Raw genomic sequence first — 26,150 nt, 5'->3', positions numbered from 1 at the left:
TGTTTTTGAAAATAAAGACGTCCTAAATTCTCATAAGCTCTTAGAACATCTCACCACATTTTATCTTGGATATGACTGCAAATTCAACAAAAATGCAGTAGTTATTCATTAATAAATGCAGTATTTATAAAAATGAAGAAATCTAAACAGCATTTTGTTATGGGTGTGAGATACAAAATCAAAGTAGAAGTCAATTTTATGTACAGACTACACCTAATATCCACAAATGACAGGAACATTTCTACCGTTTCCAAAAGGGTATTCTAAGAGCTCTTCTATAATATATGTCCTGAACTTTTGATTTAGAGCCTCAGAAAATATGCCAGATGCACGAATAGAAAGGACAAAAATCAATGCAGTTTATGCAGAAAATTTTGCCTGCACTGCATCCATTTTTGCTTCACAATTGTAATGCGTTTGATGTCAGGAATTCACAAAAGGAAATGAGCTTTAAAATCCTTATATTGGCAATACGTTGAGAAATTCAATATAACTGTTTTCAGACCCAAATTTGCCATTTTTGTTCAACTATTCAGCACCATTCTTGCCTGCTTATATTGTTTTCAGAGACATTAGTTGATTTATTTTAACAATGTAGCAATTACAGAAAGATAAAAATTGTTGCCAATTTGAATTCTGTCCAGTAAGGATTAATTGCCGTTAGGACGAAACCTACCTCTTCTCCGTAGAAGCTTTGCAGATGAGAGAGAGGGAACACGGACTGGAATCCATCTTTAAGAGCTTCAAACTGCCTGGATACGCCCTCGTTCAGGGTCCAACGAACAACAAGCTGAAGAGAAAGAGAAAACACACGCATACATCTATGTTATAAAACAGGTTTAAGAATGTGGGCAACACATGAACGTGCATTATTCTTTCCTACCATGCATACTGTGCAAAAACGTTTGCATCAAAAAGTGATAATGAAAGGCTGAGATGCACGTATTCATATCTCTAGCGCTTACAAAATGGCAAGGACATCGATGCACGCATTGAGACACACATTTTACTGTTCGACTGCATGCTTTTTATGATGTCATTCAATAAAGCACAATGGCGGCCTTCATGACAGTGGGACTGTTGGCGTTTTGATCAGGTGTGTTGTTTATTTTTAGAATTCTTGTTTTAGTAATCAAGACTTGATAATAGTGTCAAGAATTCAGAAGAAAAAGAAAAATAAGTAAAGACTGCATTACATACACATGAATAATATTTTCAAATTTTTCATAAAATTATGAAATATTGGAAATTTATTATGACTTACCTTGAGGTACTCATCTATATTATGAATGGTGACATCGATGTCCTTGCCTCCTTTCTTCAGTTCTATATGAGGATAGCCTGGCAGCGTGAAGTCTAGCCCTAGCTCCTCCACTGGGCTACCGTCTATGCTCAATGACTCCAGGGCAAGCTGGAGACTGGCAGCAGTCTAGGTGTAAAGATCAAAGAAATTCATTGAATACATATTTAAGAAGTATTGAATGACAACAATTCTATTGAATATTCATTTAACATCCTCAACTGGGCTACCGTCTATGCTCAATAACTCTAAAGCAAGCTGAAGACTAGCAGCAGTCTAGGTGTAAAGATCAAAGACACTCATTGAAAACATATTGAATACATATTTAAGATGCATTGAATGAATAACAATTTTATTGAATATTCATTGAATGTGATGCAAGTAGGATGAATTCTAGCCCCTATAGCCCCTCCACTATTTAGGGAAAGCTAGAGACTGGCAGCAGTCTAGAAATAATAAACAAATATATCATTTAATTTTGAATACTCATTGAATGGAAAAGATATCTATTGAATATCCATAAGTACATAACAGTAGCCAACAGTAATTACAAGATGAAAAGCTCTAGTACATCTTTATTCACTTATATTCTTGGGTTTGTCCGTACCAATCGTCTCCATCAACTATTCCATACTTTTAGGCTTACCTGAGAGGGGTCATTGACCAGCCGTTGTTTCTGCTGACCAAGCTCCTCAAGCTGTTGGAAGGATCGGGCCAAGGTGCGGTCAATGAACTGAAGGTCAGACGAGGTCAGCGAAGCCTCCGTCCCCAGGAGCCACTTGAAAAATGGCAGGCTAAGTGGAATGTCAATCTGCAGGGATTTTTAAAAAAAAGTTAATGGCTTAATATAAAAAAAAATAAAGTACAATCTATGATAATGATGATGGTGATGATGATGATGCTGATAATTATAACAACAACAATAACAACAACTATCTGTAGTCGTATTATACCCGTCAGGCCATGGGAAAGACACATAGTCTCGTCATGCTACACCCCATTTAAGCGATTGTCATCTGTGAGCTTCCTGGTTTCTAGTGATACAATATTGGCTATATTTGTGGATTTTCGTTGAAACATCAATAAAACAGAAACATGCCAACCTCGAGTCTAGGAAAGTCTCTGCAAGGAAGCGTCCAATGAACTTTGGTTTTTGCTACAATTAAGGCCTCAAAGAGGGAGAGTAGGGCAGAGGCTAGACAGACTGGGAATCAGAAAGAGAAAGAGGGAGAGAATACCCACCATTCTAGAGTCCATGAGTGCCTTTGCGATGAAACGTCCCATGAAGGTAAATTTGGACTTGATCTTAGCGACTACGGAGGCCTTGGCGTTCCGTCCCATCGGGGATGGGAAGAGACCGTGGGGCGAATGGATGTACTTCACTCCAGCTTGCTTGCCTGTGTGAAAGATTGAAAGGAAACATGACATTAAAGAAAATGATTGCATTTCGTCTGTTTGGAAGAGGAAGAAGGGAGTTAACTTGCACTATTTCACAGAGTTAACACCCATCTCAATCCTAACAATTTGTTAACATACTGTTCATTGCAAAGTGTCGTCTCATTGATAACTTGCCAACAGTGCGTAACCTAATACCCAACCCCCACTTCGCAGACAGAGGACTCGATGCAAGAACCAACAGCCCAGCTAGGTAAGCAGCGAGTTACGGGACCATACTGCTGCAGCTGACCTTAGATGGTGCTAGAGAGGATTCAGCAGTAGTGCTTCTAGTACAGTATGGTTTTAAAGGCACACTGTCCTACTTGTAGCTACTTGCTCCCTCTATATAGAAAACTTCCCCAATCGGTGCCTGTTGGTCCCCCATGATCCTCTTTTTGTTATGTTAAATGAGAGCTGAGTTAATGAGATAGCCACCTGTCACAGTGACCTCGCTGGCTCGCTGGGTGGTCTAATCCCTTCTAGCTGAAGTAGTAAAGCCTGCCTTTAAAAAATTAAGGGAGAATGTTTACCTTTTGGGTCTGGTAAAAGAACTGATTCTCCTCTCCAGAGATCGAGGTCGGCTCGCTGTACCTCTCTTGATACCAGGGCGTAGAACTCGAGGGTCGGACCTAAACCAGTACCAACCTGTGGGAAACAATCAGTAAGGAGGATGTATACATTGAAGGGGAGAGAGAGAGAGAGAGAGGGGGGGAGGGAGAGAGAGGGGAGAAAGAGAAAGAGAGAGGGGGAGGGAAAAAGAGAGAGGGGGAGGGAAAAAGAGAGGGGGGGTAGGAGGGAGAGAGAGAGAGATATAACACAAGCAAGATAGAAGTAAGAATGGGTATAGGAAGAAGGGGGTAGAGACATAAAAAGATGGAGAGATAGAAAGAATCAGAATGAAAGAGAGGGAGATGGAGATTTAATATTTATTTAAAGACAAAGTGAAAAAATCAATATAGACAACCTAATCTAGAAACTGTACATGGAAAGAAAAAAATTTGAAGAAATTTGAACATCACTCTCAAAGCTTATCTTTTGAAGGTAATTTTTACTGAAATAACCAGATATAGATCGATACGTACATGTATGCATCAAAATGAAATCCATTTATTTGCTTGTTTAGCTCCTCAATTTTTATTTGGCATTTATATATTGTAACTCATATCACAAGGAGAAATAAAATAGAAATCTGTGAAATGTACGGTATTTAAGTTATCTCACATCCATTTTGAGTTCATTCATATTTGAAATCATGCGGAACCCTGAACATGCCCAAATTCTCAACAATACCCATTCAATATTATCAAAAGTTGCCAGCAGCTTACCTCATCTTCGTACTGTATTTCCAGCACTGCCCTGGAGTTAGCTAGATCCTCCATGACCGACTCAGCCTGCCGTAACAGATCTGCTCTTGATACACTTCTCTGTAGGGAAAACAGACCAGAGATGCATGAACAATAAATGGAAATAAACAAATGCGTTCAAACCTAAGGCTTGAAGCACACTACAACACGACCTGACAACGATCCGATTTGTGAAGAATTTGCAATAATATTTGTAGTGGACATTCAAGTGATTGTACATGTACCTTCAAAAAGTCACAACTTCCCTATTTTTAATAGGTTTTTCTTCAAACTTTCACTGACCTGGGGGGGGGGGGGGGGAATGTTTTCCCAAAGACTAAGATTGACTTTAAGTTGGGCTTAACTATGGCAGGCCGTCCATGCCACGAGTTTCTCTCATCATTGGTCTCTCAATTATGATCTTTAGATACTATTTTTGTCCTTCAATAATGAACTATCAAAAAGGTAAATTCTGTACATTTGTGACCACGATTTGTACGTCCCTTGAGAAACGCAATGCCAGGAATGGTTAGAGGAACTAGTGGCATGAACGGCCTGCCATAGTTAAGTTCAACTTAAACTCAATCTTAGTCTTTGTGAAACACTCCCTCGTTCTCTCATTATTTTATTTTCTTTAAACCAACTAAATATCAGGATGAACTTCCCCTTTGAAAATTAATACTATGCAGAGGAAATAAACTCTTCTCTTCCCTACTCATATGAAATAAACAAAACATACATCTATTTCAAGCCTAACTCTAGGCACTACTCACTTTCCTTCTGTCCAATCTAGGAGCAACCCTCTCACTATTCTCTGATGTGGACATGTCTGGGTTGTTGTCCTGTAGCCTCTGCATGGCTCGATCCCTGTCAAACGCTGTGGTGTAGAACAGGAGCTGACGGGTGTCAAACGGCAGCAGGAACGGACTAAAAAGAGAAGAGAAGTGAGGTCTTTAAAGATAAAGTTGAATTCTGGTCATGCGATTGCATTGTGAAAGAAACGTTGTGAAATCGATCAGAAAAGGTTGATCATCGAGCATACAAGTATTGGTGTGTACTGCAAGGTTCTGAAATCATCAAACTGACGCCACCCACACCCACAAACACATACCTTTGCAGCTTAATTGCCCAGGCAGCTAGTTTACCTCAATTGATCTTACAGGTAAACTTGCATGTTCCAATTGAAGTACAGTGAAGGGCACTCACTCCCAGATACATCACAAGATTACAGAATGGCTATCCCACTACCCAGTCATCTTCATAATAATTATCCAAAGGAAGGATAAGAGGCTTGAGCACAAAATCAGAAGATGGAAGAAGATGTCAGGGATATTAATTAAACACACATAGTAGTGGGCTCTCATCAGGTATTCGACACCATTCAAGGGTTTACCCAATAACAGGTGTTGTCAATCACCAAGATTAGCCTTCAGTTTTATGACAAACAGACCTTATACAATGCTCTGCATTTCCCACCCATCCCCCTAATTGGTAAAGTCGTTATCTTACATTTCCCGCACCCAAAGACTCTCTGAGAGACTAGGGGTTATTTCCTGATGGGACCACAGGTTGGCTGTGTGCGAGACTTGTACACCCATTAATGGTATTTCCACAAAATCTGGTGTCAGCAAATTATGACCTTCTGCACATGGAAAACTCCCTTTAAAATAAAACTCCTAATAAAACTGGAGAGACCCACTCACCATGCCTGTGCCACTGCGTTGAGCCATGAAGGTAGGTTGCCAGTCATTATTACTAAAGGATCCTGTAGCTGTCTGTTAGCCTTGGCCGACAGCTTGCTATTCACAACCTCACTGCTACTTACTGCCTGCTGCGGTAAAGCTCCCTATTAAAAAAAAACAATGAGAAAATAAGCCTAACAATTCAAACAGATTCAACTATCTTAATATATTTGTGGCTTACACCCAGTAAATAAGATCGATTGATTGATCTGTAATTGCAAAATAAGTCAGAAAAAACCTTGGAACCAGCGGGACATAAACCTGCAATCTACTGCTTGCCGGGCAGCGACTCTACCACCAGGCCATCAGTGGTCCATGGCACAGTCACGATGAACTAGAAACAGATTCAACTACTTGTCAACTCTTATCCCAAAACAAATTGTTGTAAAGCTCTTGGAATGCATTTTATATTTAGCATCAAGTATCACTGGTGTCAAGTAGCAGATTTACACTTATTTTACAAAAGATCAAAGGAACAAATATATGGTAAGTGGATATTTTCCTGGTGAAAACACAAAGACAGTGTCACCCCAATGGAAAATGAAAAGATCAGTGATGATTATTTGGTAAATATAATCTGATTACCGGATATCAATTATTCCAATGTCTGCTAAGGCCGTAGAGAACCATTAGCAGTGTGATAGCTGCACAGGAGGGTTCTTCGATAGGGACAGAACCAGGTACTTACCGGATAAAGATTATTCCAATGTCTGCTAAGACCGTAGAGAACCCTTAGCAGTGAGATAGCTGCACAAGAGGGGTCTTCGATAGGGACGGAACCAGGTAGATTGCTATGTAGGTACTTATGGAGCTCCTTCTGTATTACTGGACACACACCATCTGCAATTAAACAAGAATTCAGCAAGAGTAAGTTCATGATTCAATCAAAACTTCCTTGCCACATCAACAAAAAAATTGCAGTGTGATTCATTTATCTTTTCATTTGGTTACTCATTGATTTCAGCTTATCAATTTGTGCTCGAATGTAAGGAAAAGCAACCTAGAAATTGTTTTCCTCTGTTGAATACTTTGCTAGACATGACTCGAAATAAATTGTATCCAACAGATCAAGTAAGGGGATATCTATGTATTTTTTATCTAGATCATTTTCGTATAAAATGAAGAATAACCGTAAAATCAAAGAAACTCTCACAAAGGAGGAAGTAATTTCAAAGAACTTCAATACTCTTGTCACCATTCAAGTAAGCTTGCTTCCCATAATGGACTGATTTTTCCCTACAAATGTCTACATTTCGACTAATTAATTTCCAAGTAATTTGTCTGCTTTAGACACAAAGAGAGCTGAATTTGTTTCACTTAAAAGGTAATCTCAGTGAGCTCTATACTGAAATAACTTTTAGATAGAGTCTGCTTGTCTAAAACCTTTAAAGGCATCGTTTAACAATGTTAAATCTGAGATACACGGCCCTAGGTGTTATCACTGTCTGTGATATGGTGTAATATTGAAGCCCTAAAAAATTGCACTTCAAAATGATCATGAAGTGCCTCAAAAAAGTAAATATCTTTGAGTGACCGGTTTTACCATACTCATTTCCCCCTATAGACTGTAGTGTTAAGAAAACCATTAGGAAAACGCAAAATGAAATTTTGATTTCCAATCATGAATATCTTGATAATCAGACAGGCGATCAGTTTGTAAAAGTCATGGGATACATGTATGACCTAAAGGTTTACAATTATGATTGCAGCATGAGCTAAATTCAAGATTTTGTTTCAGAATCTGAGACAAATTCACCCAATCTCTTTAAACGCGACTTGGTCTATACATACCCATCCACATCTCGTCATGTTTTCTTCCCTTAGAAGAGGACTTAGACGAGCTCCCTCCCTTGCCTTTCCTGGTGCAGGTCGTGGTGGTGGTCGTGCTGCTGTTCGATGCCGATGATGACTTCTGGGTGGAGGGCGCACCAGCCTCTGGGACGGGTCGGTACCTAAGCAGGAAAGGCAAATCTTGCAGGTTATGAATGTATCTCTGTTGTGTTAGTTTTTACTTATAGAGTCAAACCTGTCGATAGCGACCGCCCAAGGGAAACACAAAAAGTGGTCTTTGTGGACAGGTTCCTTTAGTACATGTTTCAATGAGAAACCATTTTCAAGGGGAACAAATAATGTGGTCTTTGTAGACAGGTGGTCACTAAAGCAGGTTTGACTGTAATGTACAAAGTCTCAATGAATAGCTAGTTGTTTCTCATTTCTAATAAATATCCATGTTCGATAAAATGGGATTGAAATCCTCATACCAGAGATATCATCTTAAAGCCTATCTGTACTAGTTTGGCTAGGAGGGATTGGACCACCCAGAGTGGTCACTGACAGGTGGTTATCTTATCAACTCAGCTCTCAATTAACATAAGAAAAAGAAGATCACGGGGGACCGATTTGGCATTTTTTCTATATAGAGGGAGTTAGTAACTTCAAGTAGTACAGTGATGCTTTAAAATGGATGGATATATTTTCATTTCAAGACTAAAACAACACAAATACTAAAATTGAATATATGAGGCAGAGTCATTTTTAAACCAGATTGTTGAATTCTTGGAGATATCGTTATGGTAGCAATAAGCACATTTATTTAATCAGGATGTTTTTTGGGATATGCACCATGCCATAGCAATAATTTTTAATCATTATGCGAGACACAACGATTTTAAATTGACTCTCTCCATGCTTTACTATAGGATCAGTTTGCCCTTCACATACATGAAAAATGTTACACTACTGCAATAAAACTTATGATTTTTCTTTTAAACTTCCTAATCAGGTCATATAGTATCATAACTCACCATATGGTATGTGTCTTGATCCAAATACCTGCCCTTCCTAGCGGGTTGCTCTCATCGTCGGTATCCCGATCGTCTTCTGATGCACTGGCAGCGTTACCAAACTGCTTGATAGCCTGGTAGACGGTCATGTTGTACGGGAGGACTTGTTCTCCGATCAAGAACTGGAGTTTGTGCTTGATGTTGGTGTTTGAGCTAGAGAAGGCCGTTGCCTGGAAGATATAACAGAACAGGGGTGTTTCACAAAGATCATAAGTTGAACTTATCTCTAATTTATACATAACCATTATAGATATCTATTTGGAGCCTTAAAATAAAATATATTCAAAAGTAAAAAATTGAAGTATTTTAGACTTTTCATAAATTCCACATCAAGAACATGAGATCTCCTCGATAATAGAAAATATTAATGATTTGAATCAACATTTTATGCCTTTTAAAATAACTTTTACAAAATATTTTCTAAGATGCTAATGGCTTTCCATAATTTTTAAGTCCAACTTAGAGTTAAGTTTGACTTAGGATCTTTGTGAAGCACCCCTCAGATGTGTAAGGTTTGTAAACTGATAAAATGATGTTCTTTCTCCGATCAAGAACTGGGGTTTGTGTTTTGTGTTCGTGATGGAGCTTGAGAAGGTGAATGCCTACATAGGAAAGAGGGAGATGATTTTTAATACATCCCCCATAATTTCAATCTTGTGCTTTTTGTAGAGGTGGAAAGACATTTTTCACATAAACGAAATTCACACTGAATGTTACAAATGCAAACAACTAGCCCATAAACTGGAAGTAAAAGGGGTTAGCGAAAACAATGAATGTCATCCGTTTTGATAATTTTTGCATTTATTATCGCACAATTTTACAATTTGCACCCTAAAGGGAACCAAGATTAATGATACTTACCACAGATTCATCAATCTCATCGTCCGATGCATCATCATCACTATCCTCATCATCCTAAAAAGATACAACATGCAAGAGGACCGATTACAAAAGGCATATCTCATAAAATTCCTGCCACCAAGAACACATAAATATATGCTTAGGGGGTCAACCGATGATCATAAAGGGTAGTCAGTTTCCATATGCAAAAGGCCATAATTCGCTGACACCATTAATGGGTGTACAAGTCTGCAGACAGCAAACCCATAGTCCTATCAAGAAATACCCCCTAGTCTCTCGGAGTCTTCGGGTGAGGGAAAAGTAAGATAATTACTTAACCATATGGGGGAACACAAATCTCAATGAAAACAAACAGGACCTTTGTTAGGTGACCGCATTTGCCATTTATTTACACTTCAAATTAAAAAGCAGGTTTTTTTTTTTTTGAAGCGGTTTACTGTGTCATACATGTATCTGAACAAGCCTTTAGTGGCTTGTAAGAAAGAGAAGCTTACGAAACCCAAGAAGGATATCTTCACTGACCTGTCTCATGCGTCCATAGTTCCTGACCATGAGGTACCTCTCGATGGCTTGCACCAGGGCCAGCGGGTCAATCTTGACCGGTCCGCCCCTCCACTGCCTCAGGTTCGTGCACTCTGGATGCCTCTGCAGCTGGCACTTGAGCTGATGGGTGTTGAAGAACTTGAGCGCCTGGGAACCCCTGGTGCCTCCCGATGACCCCCCGGCGCCGGGGAGGTCGTGAACTTTGACCGGGAACTGCTCCAGGTGGCTGATGCAGCCGTTGATCTTGTAGACGAGGGAAGCGAAGGGCGCGCTCTCGGGGATCTCCAGTGAGGTGAAAGGAGGACTGCCTGGAGCCTATTGTTCAGAGGAGACAAAGAATCATATCTTTTTATTCCTTGTCTCGTTTTATCCAAGGTAAAATGAAAACTTAAAGCAAAGGCCAATTGCATAAGCAAGAGGATTGATCAATTAAGAATCTGTCTAAAGATAAATTTTTAATGTATCTTCTATTTTGCACGATCTGTTTGGATGCTATCAAAACACACTGTCAATTATTAATGACTTTATTGAAAACCGAAGCTTTATCAGCCATTCCCTCTTTATTTTTCTTTACTGCAGTTAACAAAAATTCAACAAAAAAGGAATTAATCAAATGCGAGCCTATGAACAATCACTCTTAGTTTGCTATTCTGTGTGCACCTTTTCATCGCAAAAGTCACATTGACTTTCCTCGGATCTATCCTTTCTGATATTGACATATTACATATCTACAACTGTCAATGAAATGTTTTAGTTTTTTAGTCTTTTAACACTAGACTCAAGCTTACATGATTCAGGGTAACATGTCTCATCTTCACTGAAGGAAATATGGTAACTAGAACCAATACTTACTGGGCATTCTAGGAATATATGTAGGAAACGTTGCAGTCTAAGATCCCTCGGGACGGCATTGTGGTCACTGTTGCTGGTCATGTAGTCCAAGAGTTTGACCACCAGACCGCTGTGCAGGATCTCAAAGGCGGATATGTCCGAATTGGTGAGGATGTGAGCAATGCTCCGGAGCATTTCGCAGCCTTCATCACTCTGGGTAAGGAAACAGGAGAAAGGTTTGTCAAAAAATCAACCACTTATCGAGGGTCAAGATGTTACTAGTGCAAAGCAAGACTGTGGGATATAAATTACTGTACTGTAAAAGTAGAAATATTTGTAATACATTAATTTTCTTGATTTTGCGCTAAGATCGGCATGACTTCTTATGCATGTTTTAACGGGCTGAATTGCGTGCAATGCAAATTTAAGAACCAGGAATATGTTTCGGGGTCGCTCAGCGCAAAAAATTAATTATAAGGAAAAAAACAGTTCAAGAATAATATTTTCACAACCTGTTTACAGACCCTATCGATAAAACTAAAACTTTATATCAATGGAAAGCTAAATGAAATTTGAATACAAAGATATATAGGAAAACAAAACACTTTCTCTTGCAGTAATACACAAAAGCAAATTAAAACTTCATTTACCACCCCCCCCCCCCCCCCCCACCAAAAGATTTAAGGGTCAAATGGGTTCAAATTTGCCGCAATTACGATGACAACATAACATGTGGACCTGATTGGCTCGCCTGTATAGCTGAGGCGATAAGATGTGCTTAATTAAATGCAAAGTCATTGTGAATATGCATACTCCACATAAGATGATGTCATTGAGTCAATTAGAAGTTAGTAGTTGAACCTCATTACCAAGTCCCTCAGAGAGGACTCAAAGCCATCGATCCCCTGGCTGCTTACTTACAAGCATACACATGCTTTCTTAGTTAGTAATCAGGTAAAACAAACGAACAAATTTTCTGATCTCATTATTAATCTGATGTAATACCTCATGATGAACTAAACTGTTACTAAATCTAAAACTGTGACCTAGGCCCTCTTGTATAAAGAGTTGCGTTTAAACTCAATTCTCAAAATCAAATGCATGTGCTAAATATCAAACGCAAAGTTAAAGAGTTGCGTTTGATTTCAAATGCAACTTGATGATAGATATATTACCAAACCAAAGTTGCATTTGATTTCAATCGCAACTCTCTTTATGCAATGCGCAGATGCGTTTGATTGCACGTTGCGTATGATATTTGCGTTTGATCTAAGTTGCAATTAATCGCAAGTTGACTTTGGAAGAGGGCCCTGAATAGACCAAGAGTAGTTACCTTTAGTGTCAGTTTGTCTGCATTGGTACAGAGCTGATTGAGTAAGGTAAGGGCTGGGTGTGATTCTCCCTGGTGATCCGTTTGGCTGAAGTACTGACGTATAAACTGAGATGCTGCAAACGAGAATATGAAACACAAGCTCAAAAGATTAGATTCAAATATGAGTAAAGCATTGCTCAGGAAAGAAAGAAATGCAATTGAAAAAGTATGGCATAGAATATCCCTTTCAGGAATGGATTTTTTTTAATGGCTTAAAGTGGCACGTTCCCGGCAGTGTAGTTATCGCTGCTCTAGTCATCGCCATCTTGGTTCCGAAGATCGACTTCTAATTTGCATACAGCTGTCAATCAAAGTACGCACGGCCTGGCCTGCCTTCGCCAAGCCAGCTGTTCGCTGACGATCGCGACGTCACGAAAGTGGGCGGAAACAGCAGCCGAATCTTAGAGCCGAACTGCGATTGGCATTACTTCGGCACATGTATGCGATAATCGGTAATGTCCGGGCATTCGGAACATGCCATCTGCGTAAGAGCCGTATTCTGTTGGTGCACCATCCGCCAGCGGGTACGTATTTTGAACGCCCTCTGGAATACGGGGAACATGCCTCTTTAACTGATCACCTGTAGCTCTTCAAATTGGCAACAATTACTTGTTCTCTTTGTTGCTACAATGTTATTTTATAATAAAATGTTAATGTCTCTGATGATGAAAAGTTTAAATAATGGCCTATTCTTATTTAAAAACAAATAATATAAAAAAAGAAAGATCTTGAACCTCTCAACATGTTGCCAATTTAGGAGTTCACAAACTTCATTCCCATCTTAAAATTCCTAGCATCAAACGCAATATGGTCATGCAACAAAAATGGCCTGAGTATGTGCAGAAAATTCTTCTTTTTGACACATGCATCTCGTCTAGTTTTTAAAGCCCCAAAACCATAAGTTATTGAGCCAAACGGAAATCACCAAAATGTGGAATGTCTCGTCTCACTCGTTAGAGGGCAGCAAGTCCTACCTTGTTCCTTGATCCAGGCCCTGACTTTTTCCTTCTGCGATCCGCTGGCATCCTTCTGCACCCCTAGGAGGTTCTCACTCCCGTGCCCTAGTATCCTGTCCGACCCGTACCCCATGCCTCCCCCGGCTCCGCCCCTCTGCAGGCCCATCTCGCGCCCTGCCGCGGTGTGCAGGTGGTGGTGATGGTGATGGTGATGGTGGTGGTGGTGGTGGTCGCTACCCAAGGCGGCATTGCTCGGGGTGGTGTTGGCGGAGGAGGGCGAGTTGGACGCGCCCCTGCCCCAGCGAGAGAGGTTGAGACTGGCCAGGAAGGAAGAACGTGAGGAGGTGGACCCGCTGACCATCTTGCCTGCATGTACAAGCAGTCAAAAGTTCAAGTCCAAGTTTTATTTCAATTCAAATTCATAAAAAGCACATAAGATACAGATGATATACAATATAGAAAACAGAGAACACACACAAAATGGAAACATGTCTACAAATTTACCGGAATTATACAAGGTTAATCAGCAATAGAAATGAATTGGGGAAACTGCAAATAAAACCATAAGGTTCTGTCAAGGAAAAGAAAAAGAAAAAGAATTTCTCAAGACGACATTAAGAAATTCAACGTAGTCTACTTAAAATGCTTTTACAAAAAGGTTTCAGTAAAATAGAGGAACTTAGGATTCATAACAGTAGTCCACGGGCTTAACCATAAGAATCATTCATACGTAACAGGAAAATTTTGGCAGCAATGTTTATGACTAGCAATCCTGTAAAGGGATACATACATGCATAGTATGAGACAAAGTTGGTTTGTCAATCCTGTCAAAAATGCCTAAAACGGACATGTTAACTGCGATGTTATAGACATAGTTATGCACTTATTTTACGAGCATAAACATCCTTCCTCAGCAGCCAGGCGGGTAAAACAATCATAGATAATCATGATATATCCATAATGAAACATTGACCCACCTGTCGAGCCTTTGCCCTTGCTGACCCCTGTCCTGCCCCCGCTGCCGCTGCCCGGAGCCCTGGAGGAGGGGGGCATGGGGACCGATACAGCACTCAGTCTGCCTGGTGGGGTGTCGATGGCCTCGTAGTGGTGGCCATGACCTCCCTGGGACGGCGTTGAGTCGTCGTTGCTGGCATAGCGGTTGCTCTTGCGGCCCGGACCTCGCTTGGTTGCTCGCTTGAGCTTCAATGCATCGCTCAGACGTCTGATGATGAGGGTAAAGAAAGATGAATTAAGTAATTGCCCATTCTAATAATCAATATATATCTCTTTTAATATTACATGTTGCTTGTTAATAACTCTAAAATACACAACCTGGCAGACTTATTCTTGTATTGTTGAATCCATTAATCAGTTCTTGTCGATGCAATCACAAGCTATTTTTGCATACATAATGAGCCGTTACCCAAAAATCTAATCCGTTCATTGGCTCTGCAAGATACATACATGACCTAAGTTTGGCGGGAGTCCATCAATGGGTCCTTGAGATAACGCAATCACAAGAGCGAGATGAACAGAAAACCCGAAAACATAATGCCCCCATCTGCTTTGTGACTGAGGCATAAAATTCATGTGTTTTCATGTGCTTTGGCATCAAAAAGTGGGGGGTCAAGTTCTGTGACATCTCATACTTGTACAACATGTCCCAGATTGATGTCCCAGTCTTAATACCCGGCGACTTAGTTTGGAAAGTTATTCTTATTTGTCTAGATCAAAGCAAAGTAACTAGTAATCAAATCATTGCCTCTTCCTTTGAGAAAATTAGGTACAGAAAATGTAATACTGTATTACTAATAAGGTGACAAACACTCACCCTTGAGGTACACCATCCGAATCTAAGCCCACATTGATGTTGATGGTATCCCGGGGTGACGGGGTATGGGTGGACGAAGCGGACGAGGCTGCCGAAGATGCAGATGACGCGGATGACGCCGAGGAGGCAGAGGATGCAGACGAAGCTGGGGTGGTCGAGGAGGAGGAGGAGGGGTCAGCAGCCGTTACCTTGGAGATGGGGAACTTATCTTTGATGGGAGGAGAGTTGTCCGCCGTGATGGTGGCCTCAGCGAGGTTCTTCACTTGATGCATCACACCTGGGAAAGATGTCAAAGGTCAAATTCATTTAATTAATTATTTATCTATCTATCTATTTATCTATCTATCTATCTATCTATCTATCTATCTATCTATCTATCTATCTATCTTTCTATCTTTCTATCTTTCTATCTTTCTATCTTTCTATCTTTCTATCTTTCTATCTTTCTATCTTTCTATCTTTCTATCTTTCTATTTATTTATTTATGTATGGTTCAACAGTTACACAGTATGACCATAACCATTATGGTAGTAAACACTAGATTACGATTAACGATCATTATATATTTGCAATTGTAAATAATACAGAAGAATACAGAGGTACGTCAATATAAAATGCCATAAAAATGCTGTAAAATGCAACTCGGCAAAATACATTTTTCAATAAGAGGTACCAATGACGTGATCTACAGGAAACAGTAGCAAAGAAAACGATCATAACATCTCATAATGTGCACAATGATTCTAAAACACTCTTTGAATGTCCACAAGTTTTCACACCAGAGTGCAATTTCCAAGCAATTGGAACATCAGAGCATAATGATGCTGTCAAACCTTTGGGGAGCGACGCTTACATTCTGAAACACTCTTTGAGTGTCCACAAGTTTTCACACTGGTGTGCAATCTCCAAGGTATTGGAACATCGGAGCATAATAATAATGCGGTCAAACCTTTGGGGACTTTGGGGAGTGAGGCTTACCTTCTCTGCGGAAGTAGATATGGAAGATATCCGGGAGCTTCTGCATGAGGATCTCAGACATCTGAAGGGCGCCTACGACAACCTTGAGGTCTTGAGACGATAGCATGGCTGCTATGTGACTGTAAGATCAAAATAGAAGACAAAAATCTCACTTTAAATAATATCAATAATCTTCATTGTCATTTGCAATCCTCGCTTTGGAGAAATGCTTATCTATCTCAAGGGCACTTACTACAACTTTAGGTCTTGAGACGATAGCATGGGTGCTATGTGACTGTAAGGTCAAAATAGAAGACAGAAATTTCACTCTAATAACCATATATTTTGATGCTCATTCGCAATCCTCACTTTGGACAAATGCTTATCTAACTTTAAAAAGAAAACATGTTAACAGACAGGGTAGCCAAGAACATTGGTACCTTTTAACATAAATATCTCAGTTGAGAAAACTAAACTACTGCCCTTTGATTTTGGCATCATGTCTTTGACATACCAAAACTCAGTTCGCACCTAAAGCAATAAGGCCCGTGTGCTGCTCTAAAAGCCTTATTTAATTCAAATCTTACCGTCTCGTTGAAAGAGAAAGACAAACAGCATTCAAGAAACACAAGTGTTACATTGTATCATTTTGAGATCTTCTGAGCACTGGCTTGTAAAGAGTTAGTCCTCCAATCAATCGCAAGTTTGCAGTCTCCTATCTCTTATGTACATGGTTGTGATTAATCTTAACTCTTTATAAGACAGGGCCCATGATGAGAATCAGCATTAGAGAACATATTTTTCTCAGTATCCCATCTTCCCAACAAATACACGTACCATGAAGAAGAAGAACAAAAAAACATGAGACTGGTGACCATTTCTTACCTGGATACCGCATGATTCTTCAGCATGTCCTTCAGCAGATCTGGCTTGCCAAAGAACACCATTCTTAGTAAGGCCTTCAAGCATTTATGTCTGACAGCAGGTCCAGCCTGAGCAAGACAAAGACAATACAAAACAAAAAATGATTTAGATAACTGTTTCACAGAGAGGTAAATGCAAGAGGTTGTGATTTTTGCAGAGAATGGTGGCAACTTTTATTCAGACAAGTTTTGTAGAACAGGGATTAGGCCAAATAACAAAGCTAATGTGTTTCTCGTCCAGACTATTTAAACAAAACATATATCACAGGCTGTTTTTTTTCTTCTTAATAGTAAATAGTAATAAAAAGGAGGCGGCGGGCAGGAACAAGAAACACTTCACCGGTTGGATGAGCGCATAAGCATGTTGCACATGCTTTTTGCTTGCTCTCCAAAAGATCTGATGTAATTAACGTTGTTGAATTATATTTATTTATGTTAAATTATTTTCGTTCAATGTACTTACCTCGTTAGGCGCCTTGAGCATCTCTTGGGGTGGATATGTGTGTATTATAAATGTTGTTATTAATATTTATTATTATTATTCATATTTGTTATTTGGCCTTATCAGTATTTTAATTTGTTCTTACCCTAAATTGATGGAATTCTTTTGCAGTATTGTTTGCAATAAGAACCTTAAGACATATTCCCCATAGATGCTGTGGCTTTGCTCCTCAATTTCAACAGTAAATACAACAAAATTCATCCAATTATCAGATTTAGCCGGTTTATCCTTGCCTAAGTTGAATCAAATCAATAAACCCTTTTTGAATGTTAACTTATCACAGTCAGGAAACCCCAAGGCAAGCTACTTACAGATGAGCTGTAGACTTCGTAGAGGACAGCAAAGAGTGACTTGATAAATGCAGCAGACTGGTCGCCATCTTCCTTCATGAAAACAACTCTTGCATCTTCCTTCGGCGTTGCTACTGCTGAAGCTGCAGTGAGGGACAAAAGATACAATATATGAATATTCAACTTGCACAATTCATACTTGTAAATATACCTCCTTTGGGAAGACCTATCTTGCATCTTTCTAAGGAACTGCTATGGTTAAAGCTATAATTAAGGGACAAGAGATACATCTATATTATTAATACGCAAAATCGCCGCGGGGGGTCCAAACGGGTACAAAACGGTTCCTCAAAAACGCCTTTCCCCGACCCCGCCCGCCTCCGCCGTGGCGCGGGGAGGGCGGCACAATTCCACGAGGCCTGTCTCCCGTAACCCGCGTGCCACGTCGACCCCGCGATCGACGTCCACGCCGTTAAACGCGGTTTCGGGGTGCCGGGGAGGACGGGCGGGCGAGAGCACGGCGGGCGTCGTGGATTGCGAGGAGGCGACGAACCCGCGAGAGCGAGTCGGCAAGGCGTGCACCCGCCCTCTGTCTAATTATCAAAGGGAGACGAAGAGACACACGATGGACGAGAATCCACTCGCGTCAACGGGTGTAGCAAATCCTATTGTAACGGGTGTGCGGCGTACCCCGAATTAGACCTCTTGCTATAGGATACGCTTTGTAGCATGTAAGAGAAATACACATTAACAGATGACTCACACAGGTGATGGGATGTAGCCAATATGTACGCTCAACGGGTTGAGCGTACCCGTGTTATGCGTCTTTCTATAGGATATGCTTTGTAGGCCAGGCGCCCATAGTGTACGTGTATTACACGCTCTCAGGTCACACACATGCACACACCACAGTCGATTCGAGTCGAGGCGATTGCGACAACTGGCGCAAACCATGGACCTATTTTCACGTAAAATCTTTACTCTGAAAATAATTATACAAATTCTGTGATCTATGCCAACATAATCATAGTCCAAGCTTCTGTTTTATTGGTCTTTTCATGAAAACTACATCGAAATCACAACAAGAATAGCGCAAATAGATCTGTGATAGTACGCCTTCACGTGACAGTTCAGTTGCAAACTGCCTTGAGTCCACAGTGTATTGCCACGGCAGCTGAGCGCTGCTGTCGGCGGTGCTGTCGGAGCTGAGTGTGTGAGCATGGAGTAGCGGTGACCGGAGTAGCCAGGTCTGTCCGTGGTGTGAGGAGAGTCTAAACAACACTTTGAAATTGCTATTATTGCCCCGATTTCAATATAGTTTCGTGAATAGATGTATGAAACCTGGGCTTGGATTGTGATTATTCTGGCCATGTATAGTTGTATACTGAATTTCGATAATCATTTTTCAAAGTAAAGTTTTCACAAGAAATATCAGACGGTCGTCATGGTCGTTTAAAAACATGATAATACTTTTAGTATGATACAGTTCTTGCATCAAATCAATTTTTAAAGTATGGGGGGGGGGGGGGTCAGGTAACTCAAAGCGATTTGAGTGCAGGCGTGGTGTCCACGGGTACAAAGGGCTGAACCCCCGAAAGCTCAGGGGTTTTAGGCATTAATGCCTTATTTGTGACACTGGCAGGTCGATCACTAATTGGCGTGGGGTCCATAGTAGAGTTGCGCAGTGGCGGATCCAGGGGGGGGGGGGCCGGGGGGGCCCGGCCCCCCCCCCCCCCTTGAGAAAAAAATCATGTAAAATCACGTGATTTTTACCTTTTTTGGGGGTTGGCCCCCCCCCCCCCCCCCCTCCCTGGCGCTCAAGGGGGGGGGGGGTGCAAATTGAAATTTTTGTGAGGATCAACTATTGTTTATGCATTTGTGCATATTTATTGTCTTTAAATTACCCGTTTTCAATCGTTGGTATAACGGAAACCTGGATGTATAATAGACCCAATATTTTTTCACTCTCTGGTTATACATTTATTCAGTCAGCTCGTTTGTCCGGGAGAGGAGGGGGAGTTGCATTCTTTATCGATGACCAATTCACTTTTCGTATTTTAGACAAAATTAATTTCAATATCGTAGGAGTAGAATCACTTTTTATTGAAATTGAAAGTAAAAGCTGTAAGAATATGATTATAGGAGTTGTTTATCGCAAACCCTCAAGCAGTGCTATCGATTTCATAAACAGATTTGAAAATATAGTGCACTCGATTTCTATGAACCATAAAACATGTTATATTATGGGTGATTTTAATTTGAACTTACTGGATTTTACTAAGGTCTCAAGTATCGGCAACTTTTTGAACATGTTTTTTTCTTTGGGATTTTATCCTTTGATCAATAAACCCACTCGTTTGTCTATAGATTCAGCTACCCTACTTGACAATATATTTACAAATTCAACCTATGATAGTATTGTTTCGGGTATTTGTGTTTCTGACATTAGTGATCATTTTCCTATATTTAGTATTTCATCTATAATTGGTTCACGCAGTACAAGTGAAGTCGATACGAAGTGTTTTGCACGTAATATTACCCCTTCTTCAGTTGCCTCTTTAACCAATGATTTGAAAATTACTGATTGGAACATGGTACTTCAATCAAGTGATGTGAATACTGCATATGATATATTTCTTGATAGTTTTACAACGTTATGTGATAAGCATATACCTTATCAAAAGAAGAAAAGCTACCGTAGAAATGAGATTAAAAAACCCTGGATAACTCTTGCTATTTTGAAGTTTATTAAGAAAACTAACATGTTGTATGGTAAATATAAATTGGACCCTTCTTTTGAAAATAAATCCAAATATAGGCAATATCGTAATAAAATAAATACCTTAAAACGATGTGCTAAAAGAAAATATTATTTTGATAAATTCACTGCTGTGAAGTCTAATTTACGTAAAACATGGAACGTTGTGAATACTATTTTGGGTAAAAAGAATCGTACAACGCGTCAAACGCTGCAATACAAAGGAAAAACTGTAAATGAACCAAAAGAAATTGCAAATATTTTCAATAATCATTTTGTCAACATTGGAGAAAACCTTATTAAGTCCATTCCTGACTCTAATCATTCATTCTCTGACTATTTACAAGGTAACTTTGTTCACAGTTTATTTTTCAAACCAGTAACTATCACTGAAATTTTAAATATTGTTAAAAAATTGCCTAGTGGGAACAGTTCAGGATATGATAACATAAGTACACGTCTTTTAAAGTCTGTCATAAATTGTTTACTCGTACCTTTAACACATATTTGTAATCTGTCGCTTAAGAATGGTGATTTTCCTTCAAACATGAAAATCGCCAAAGTAATTCCATTGTTCAAGAAGGGAGATACAGATAATGTTGATAATTACCGTCCTATTTCCATTCTGCCTTCTTTTTCTAAAATACTTGAAAGATTAGTTTTTAATAGACTATCAAGTTTTTTGGTTCACTTCAACATTCTGTCTAATGAGCAATATGGCTTTCGAAAAAATTCTTCCACAGGTCTTGCTATTCTTGATTTATATGATAAAATAGTCCATTATGTTGATGTAAATAATCATGCAATATGTGTTTTTATGGATCTTTCGAAAGCCTTCGATTCTATACCCCATGATATATTATTAGTTAAATTACATTTTTACGGCGTAAGAGGTTTACCTCACAAATGGTTTAAAAGTTATCTTGCCGAAAGGAAGCAATTTACATCTGTAAATTCTCATTGTTCTTTTTTTAATCTAATATCATATGGCGTCCCTCAGGGCTCTATTTTGGGGCCTCTTTTATTTTTGATTTACATCAATGATATTGTAAACTGTTCCACTTTCTGTAAATTCACACTTTTTGCAGACGATACGACTATTCTTGCCTCAGAAAAAAAAATTGATCTATTAACCCATAAACTGAATATTAATATGGAGTATGTTTACGAATGGCTAGTTTGCAATAAGCTATCTTTGAATGTTTCTAAGACTAAATTTGTTATTTTCAAAAATGCTAGGAACCTAAATCCTGTATATGACAATGTATCTATTTCTATCAACAATAGATTAATTGAACAGTGTCGAGTTTTTAATTACCTTGGAGTACTTTTCGATGAAAACCTATCTTGGACTTCTCATATTAATTATATTACAAAAAAGGTTTCTCAGAGCGTCGGTATTATTAGTCACTTAAGATTTGTTATTCCACTCCGTATCTTATTCATGTTATATAATGCATTTATTTTGCCATATATTATGTATTGCAATTCTGTTTGGGCGACGAAACATCCTTCTAAGTTACTCAAATTACATAGACTTCAAAAAGGGCATTACGACTCTGCTCTAATTCCCCTTTCTTAGCTCCCTCACAACCTTTATTTAGAAAATTCAATACTTTACATATTTATGATATTAATAAATTGCAAATTGCCTCATTGATGCAACGATTTTTCTCAAACTCACTACCTCCAAACCTTATGCACCTATTTAGTCTTAACAATGTGGTCCATACCCACTACACAAGAAATGCTGATAAATTCCATCATTGGAATGCTTCGTCCAATATACTAACCGATTCTCTCCGTTATGTTGGTCCAAAAATGTGGAATTCCCTACCTCCATTTTTACAATCTGTTGGATTTAATAATTCTTTCAAAAGACTTTACAAGAAACATCTTCTCTCTCTTTATAACGCATAATTTATTTTAAGACCACACCTATATTACTAATACTCCTTTTTTTTTTTTTTTTTTCTTCTTCAAGTATATGTTATTATTAATTCTGCGCCTGGTGCATTCAATTGTCAAGCCTTACTGGCTTTTACGGATGCACCATTTTCCATTTATATTTTGAATGCTGTTATGTCAATTTTATATGTAATTTTGATATTGTTACATGTTATGAAATTCCATATTTTATCTTTGTATATATTGTTGTGATGATGGAAATAAATTTCAATTCAATTCAACTTCAACTTCAACTTCAACTACCCCCCCCCCACTGAGCGAATTTTTGGCCGGCGCGTTTTTCAAATTTTCGGGAGCAAAAAGAAAGAAAAAAAAAAATTGTGCTCTGTACCCCCCCCCCCCCCCCCCCCCCCCCCCCCCCCCCCCCCCCCCCCCCCCCACTGAGCGACTTTTCGGCCGGCGCGATTTTCAAATTTTCGGGAGCAAAAAAAAAGTTGGGCCCCCTCCCCTAAGAAATCCTGGATCCGCGCCTGGAGTTGCGTACGCTGAGCTGAGAGTACGCTGGCCTACGTTACTATACCCTGAGGGACGCAAAAAAAGTACGCAAGATGGACGCAAACAATTTAATATGTTTAACAAAATTCGCGTACTTTCGGCGTAGAAACTTGACGCAGAAAGTACGCCTTTTTTACGTAACACTACGCTACTAAGCAAAACAAACTGCATCTTTAAATGAATTAATGAAAAATTAGCCCAAGAAAAATGAGCCCCCGAAAGATAAAAAAAAGTAGCCCCCAAAATATATTCGAGTCCCCGAAAAAAAAATCTTTCACTGGATTCTACACTCACAGTCCCACACACAGTCGAGTCAATTTGTGCACAAACCGTCCGATTTTTCGCGTAAAATCTTTACTTTGAAAATAATTATACACATTTTGTGAACAATGCCAACATAATCATAATCCAAGCCTCTGCATATGTAGTCTTTTCATGAAACTACATTGAAATCACAACAATAATAATGCAAATAAATAGTAATTATCGAGATCCTATCTGACATAGTTTGTTTTACGATGCGCCATTCATGGTCAAACAGCATATATTATAAAAATTCTCTATATAAAGATAATCTAAAAAAAATTTGGATAGCACATAGGCCTCTATCTATCTATCTATTTGGCCCCCTCCCCTAGAATCCCGTGGATTTTCCACGGGTCCTGCTAGTTTAACTCATTGCCGACTGGAACCGGTTGGTTCCTGCTCTAAACCTATGGGAATATGACAATTCAGAAGTCAATGGGTTTGTTTTTAAAAATAAAACGGTTGATAGTTGGTCACCCTACCAACCACCACTGTACAGACAGTCAAATAAGCCTACCAAATTGGTTCACTGCTACTTTCATTACTCTAAAATATCTCTCTTTACCAACAACAACAAAACGAGAGATAAAGATTTAGCGGCCATCTGTCTACAAAGACCACATTTTATTGTTTCCCTTGAAAATGGTTTCTCATTGAAACATGTACTAAAGGAACCTGTCTACAAAGGCCACTGTTTGTGTTTCCCTTGGGTGGTCGCTATAGACAGTTTTGACTGTACTACTAGAACTTGAAGACATACCAGAAGAGGAACCAGCTCCTGCCGCAGGGTTAGGTCTTCTCTGGACTGGTCTAGCAGTGCCAGTGTCCTCATTGATCTGCTGCATGGCGTTGAAGTCGATGGTGTACGTCCGCCCCAGGGTGGAGAGGGTCACCTCGTCTTCTCCTGCTTGATGGGCAGCCTTAGATGATGGACGAGAAAAGAAGGAGGAATGGTGTAATTGGTAGGGTCATGAAACGATGATTAACCCTTTCGTTGCAATTTGCATTTAAACCCCAATTTCATCATGTTTTTTGTATGTTATACAAATAGATGAAAATTATGTGACCCAAACTTATTGTTTATTGGCCAATTTTTTATGTCTTTTGGTTATATTCTTAAAGGAGTGACACAGCAATTTTGTCTCATACTATCCATACATATATGTATCCTATACAAATTGTTTAATTTTATTTATATATTTATTGATTATCAAGATTTCTACATATAAAAATCAGTATAAAATTATATGTGGTAAAAATGTCCTAAAAATAATGTTTTCTCATAATTCTGACATATCCTATTCCTCTAAGCATTTTCACAGCAAATCTTCCCATACAAGAACATATAAACAGAGATCATTGCGTTTACCTCGACAATCCTGTTATCAATGCGAGTATACGGATGCCACATTCCCCTGTCGTCTCTCCACTGCCACAGGGCTGCTTCAGTGATCTGGTTAGGTACCTTCTTGAGGTAGGCATCGACGGAGAACAACCCATCACGGGGAAGCCTCGGCATCAACTCACTGGAATGAAAAACAAAAAATTATAATCATGGTACGATTCATCACCAAATATATTGTTAAGACCAAATATTTCAGGTGAGGGGGGGGGGGGTAATGTTATCCTTGCTTTATACCAACAGCTTTTACAAGCCTCATTTGATAAAAACATGGAGAGAGAAAGAAGGGGGGAAAAGAGAGAGAGAGAACTGCAAATAAAAGATCTTTCCTAATGACATACGCGCAAGACAAAGATCAAACTCTCTTTGGTCATACTTTTTGTAAATTTTGTACTGTCAGGTAACAATGGATTAGAGTTTGTATAAGCAATTTCTGTCGGTAAGATAATTTCACAACAGGAATCAAAGCTATCTCTTTTTTCTGTTCTGTTGTCTGAATTCTGATCATAACACACTTCCACACACATACATGTAATTACTTTTAAAACCACCAGTGTGAAAGTTCGTATTTCTACCTCATCGACCTGATGTAGAAGTGTTGAGGTCTAGTGGATAAGTCACCAGACTGTAGATCACAAGGTACAGGGTTAAAATCCCAGCCCGACACTAACGTCATTTGGCAAGATGATAATCTACATTTGCCACTCTACACTCAGGTGTTAAATGGGTTCCCCGATAAGATGTGAAACTTGATGTATTTTGCACAGCATTGTGAGCTGGAAGAAACATTGTGTGCGGGCAAGCCTGAATACGATGAGCGGGGTAATAATATATCTGTAAAGCACTTAGGGACATCCTTGATGTATTTTGCACTATATCAAGTATATACGTGGTTTGTGAGGCGCAAAAGAGGTACATGTAGTAGAATTGACCAATTTGACTTACCCAATCAGTGAGGTGATTTCATACAGCTCCTGGGGACTCCTTGATACAAGCTGTCATGGAGAAGAAAAAAAATTACATGATGCATATCCATCACTACTGCTTACATGTATGTTAAGTTTTGATACTCATATTCAGTAGTAATTCAACATCGATTCCTACAATGATTGTGTCTACTTATAGATATGTAATGAATACGAAATGAATATTTCAATGTCCAATGAACACCTAATCTTTGTACTTTATAACATTTTAAATCATGAAGAAACCCAAGTCTGAAACAAATGAATATGTGCATGTTAAAGGCCCACATATAAATATTTTCTTGAGATTCCTTCATGTCAGACGGTTGTGACTGAACAGTACCTCTACACCGTCCTCTGCTAACATGTTTTCTGATTTTAAGAAGTCACAGCCAGAGCTGTCATTGATGAATCATTAGAAACTTAAATTTGAGTCAGCACTCTAGCTGGACTTTTAAGAGAGAGCTGCTTATACAGCACAAGAAACAAAGCAAAACTGCCACTCACAGAACAGATCATTTACAG

General features: G+C 39.3%; 1 protein-coding gene across 1 annotated transcript in view; it reads right to left on the bottom strand.

Annotated features, from left to right (window-relative positions):
- The window catches only part of LOC105443981 (E3 ubiquitin-protein ligase TRIP12-like), a 58,532-nt gene that overhangs the window by 6,679 nt on the left and 25,703 nt on the right, over window positions 1-26,150 (bottom strand). Inside the window, 24 exon segments of the mRNA XM_030981747.1 lie at window positions 677-790; window positions 1,265-1,429; window positions 1,947-2,111; window positions 2,543-2,697; window positions 3,268-3,382; window positions 4,063-4,161; window positions 4,854-5,007; window positions 5,784-5,926; window positions 6,511-6,662; window positions 7,614-7,774; window positions 8,627-8,835; window positions 9,527-9,580; window positions 10,049-10,384; window positions 10,922-11,113; window positions 12,234-12,346; window positions 13,247-13,594; window positions 14,206-14,450; window positions 15,060-15,336; window positions 16,038-16,156; window positions 16,902-17,008; window positions 17,753-17,874; window positions 24,019-24,178; window positions 24,628-24,784; window positions 25,606-25,655. Of these exon segments, the coding sequence (XP_030837607.1) occupies window positions 677-790; window positions 1,265-1,429; window positions 1,947-2,111; window positions 2,543-2,697; window positions 3,268-3,382; window positions 4,063-4,161; window positions 4,854-5,007; window positions 5,784-5,926; window positions 6,511-6,662; window positions 7,614-7,774; window positions 8,627-8,835; window positions 9,527-9,580; window positions 10,049-10,384; window positions 10,922-11,113; window positions 12,234-12,346; window positions 13,247-13,594; window positions 14,206-14,450; window positions 15,060-15,336; window positions 16,038-16,156; window positions 16,902-17,008; window positions 17,753-17,874; window positions 24,019-24,178; window positions 24,628-24,784; window positions 25,606-25,655 (3,912 nt within the window).

The sequence above is a fragment of the Strongylocentrotus purpuratus genome, unplaced genomic scaffold (assembly GCF_000002235.5).
Source record: "Strongylocentrotus purpuratus isolate Spur 01 unplaced genomic scaffold, Spur_5.0 spur5_scaffold_12, whole genome shotgun sequence".
Taxonomy (NCBI): domain Eukaryota; kingdom Metazoa; phylum Echinodermata; class Echinoidea; order Camarodonta; family Strongylocentrotidae; genus Strongylocentrotus; species Strongylocentrotus purpuratus.
The sequence above is the reverse complement of the archived record's forward strand: the minus strand, read 5'-3'. Positions and strand labels throughout refer to the sequence as shown.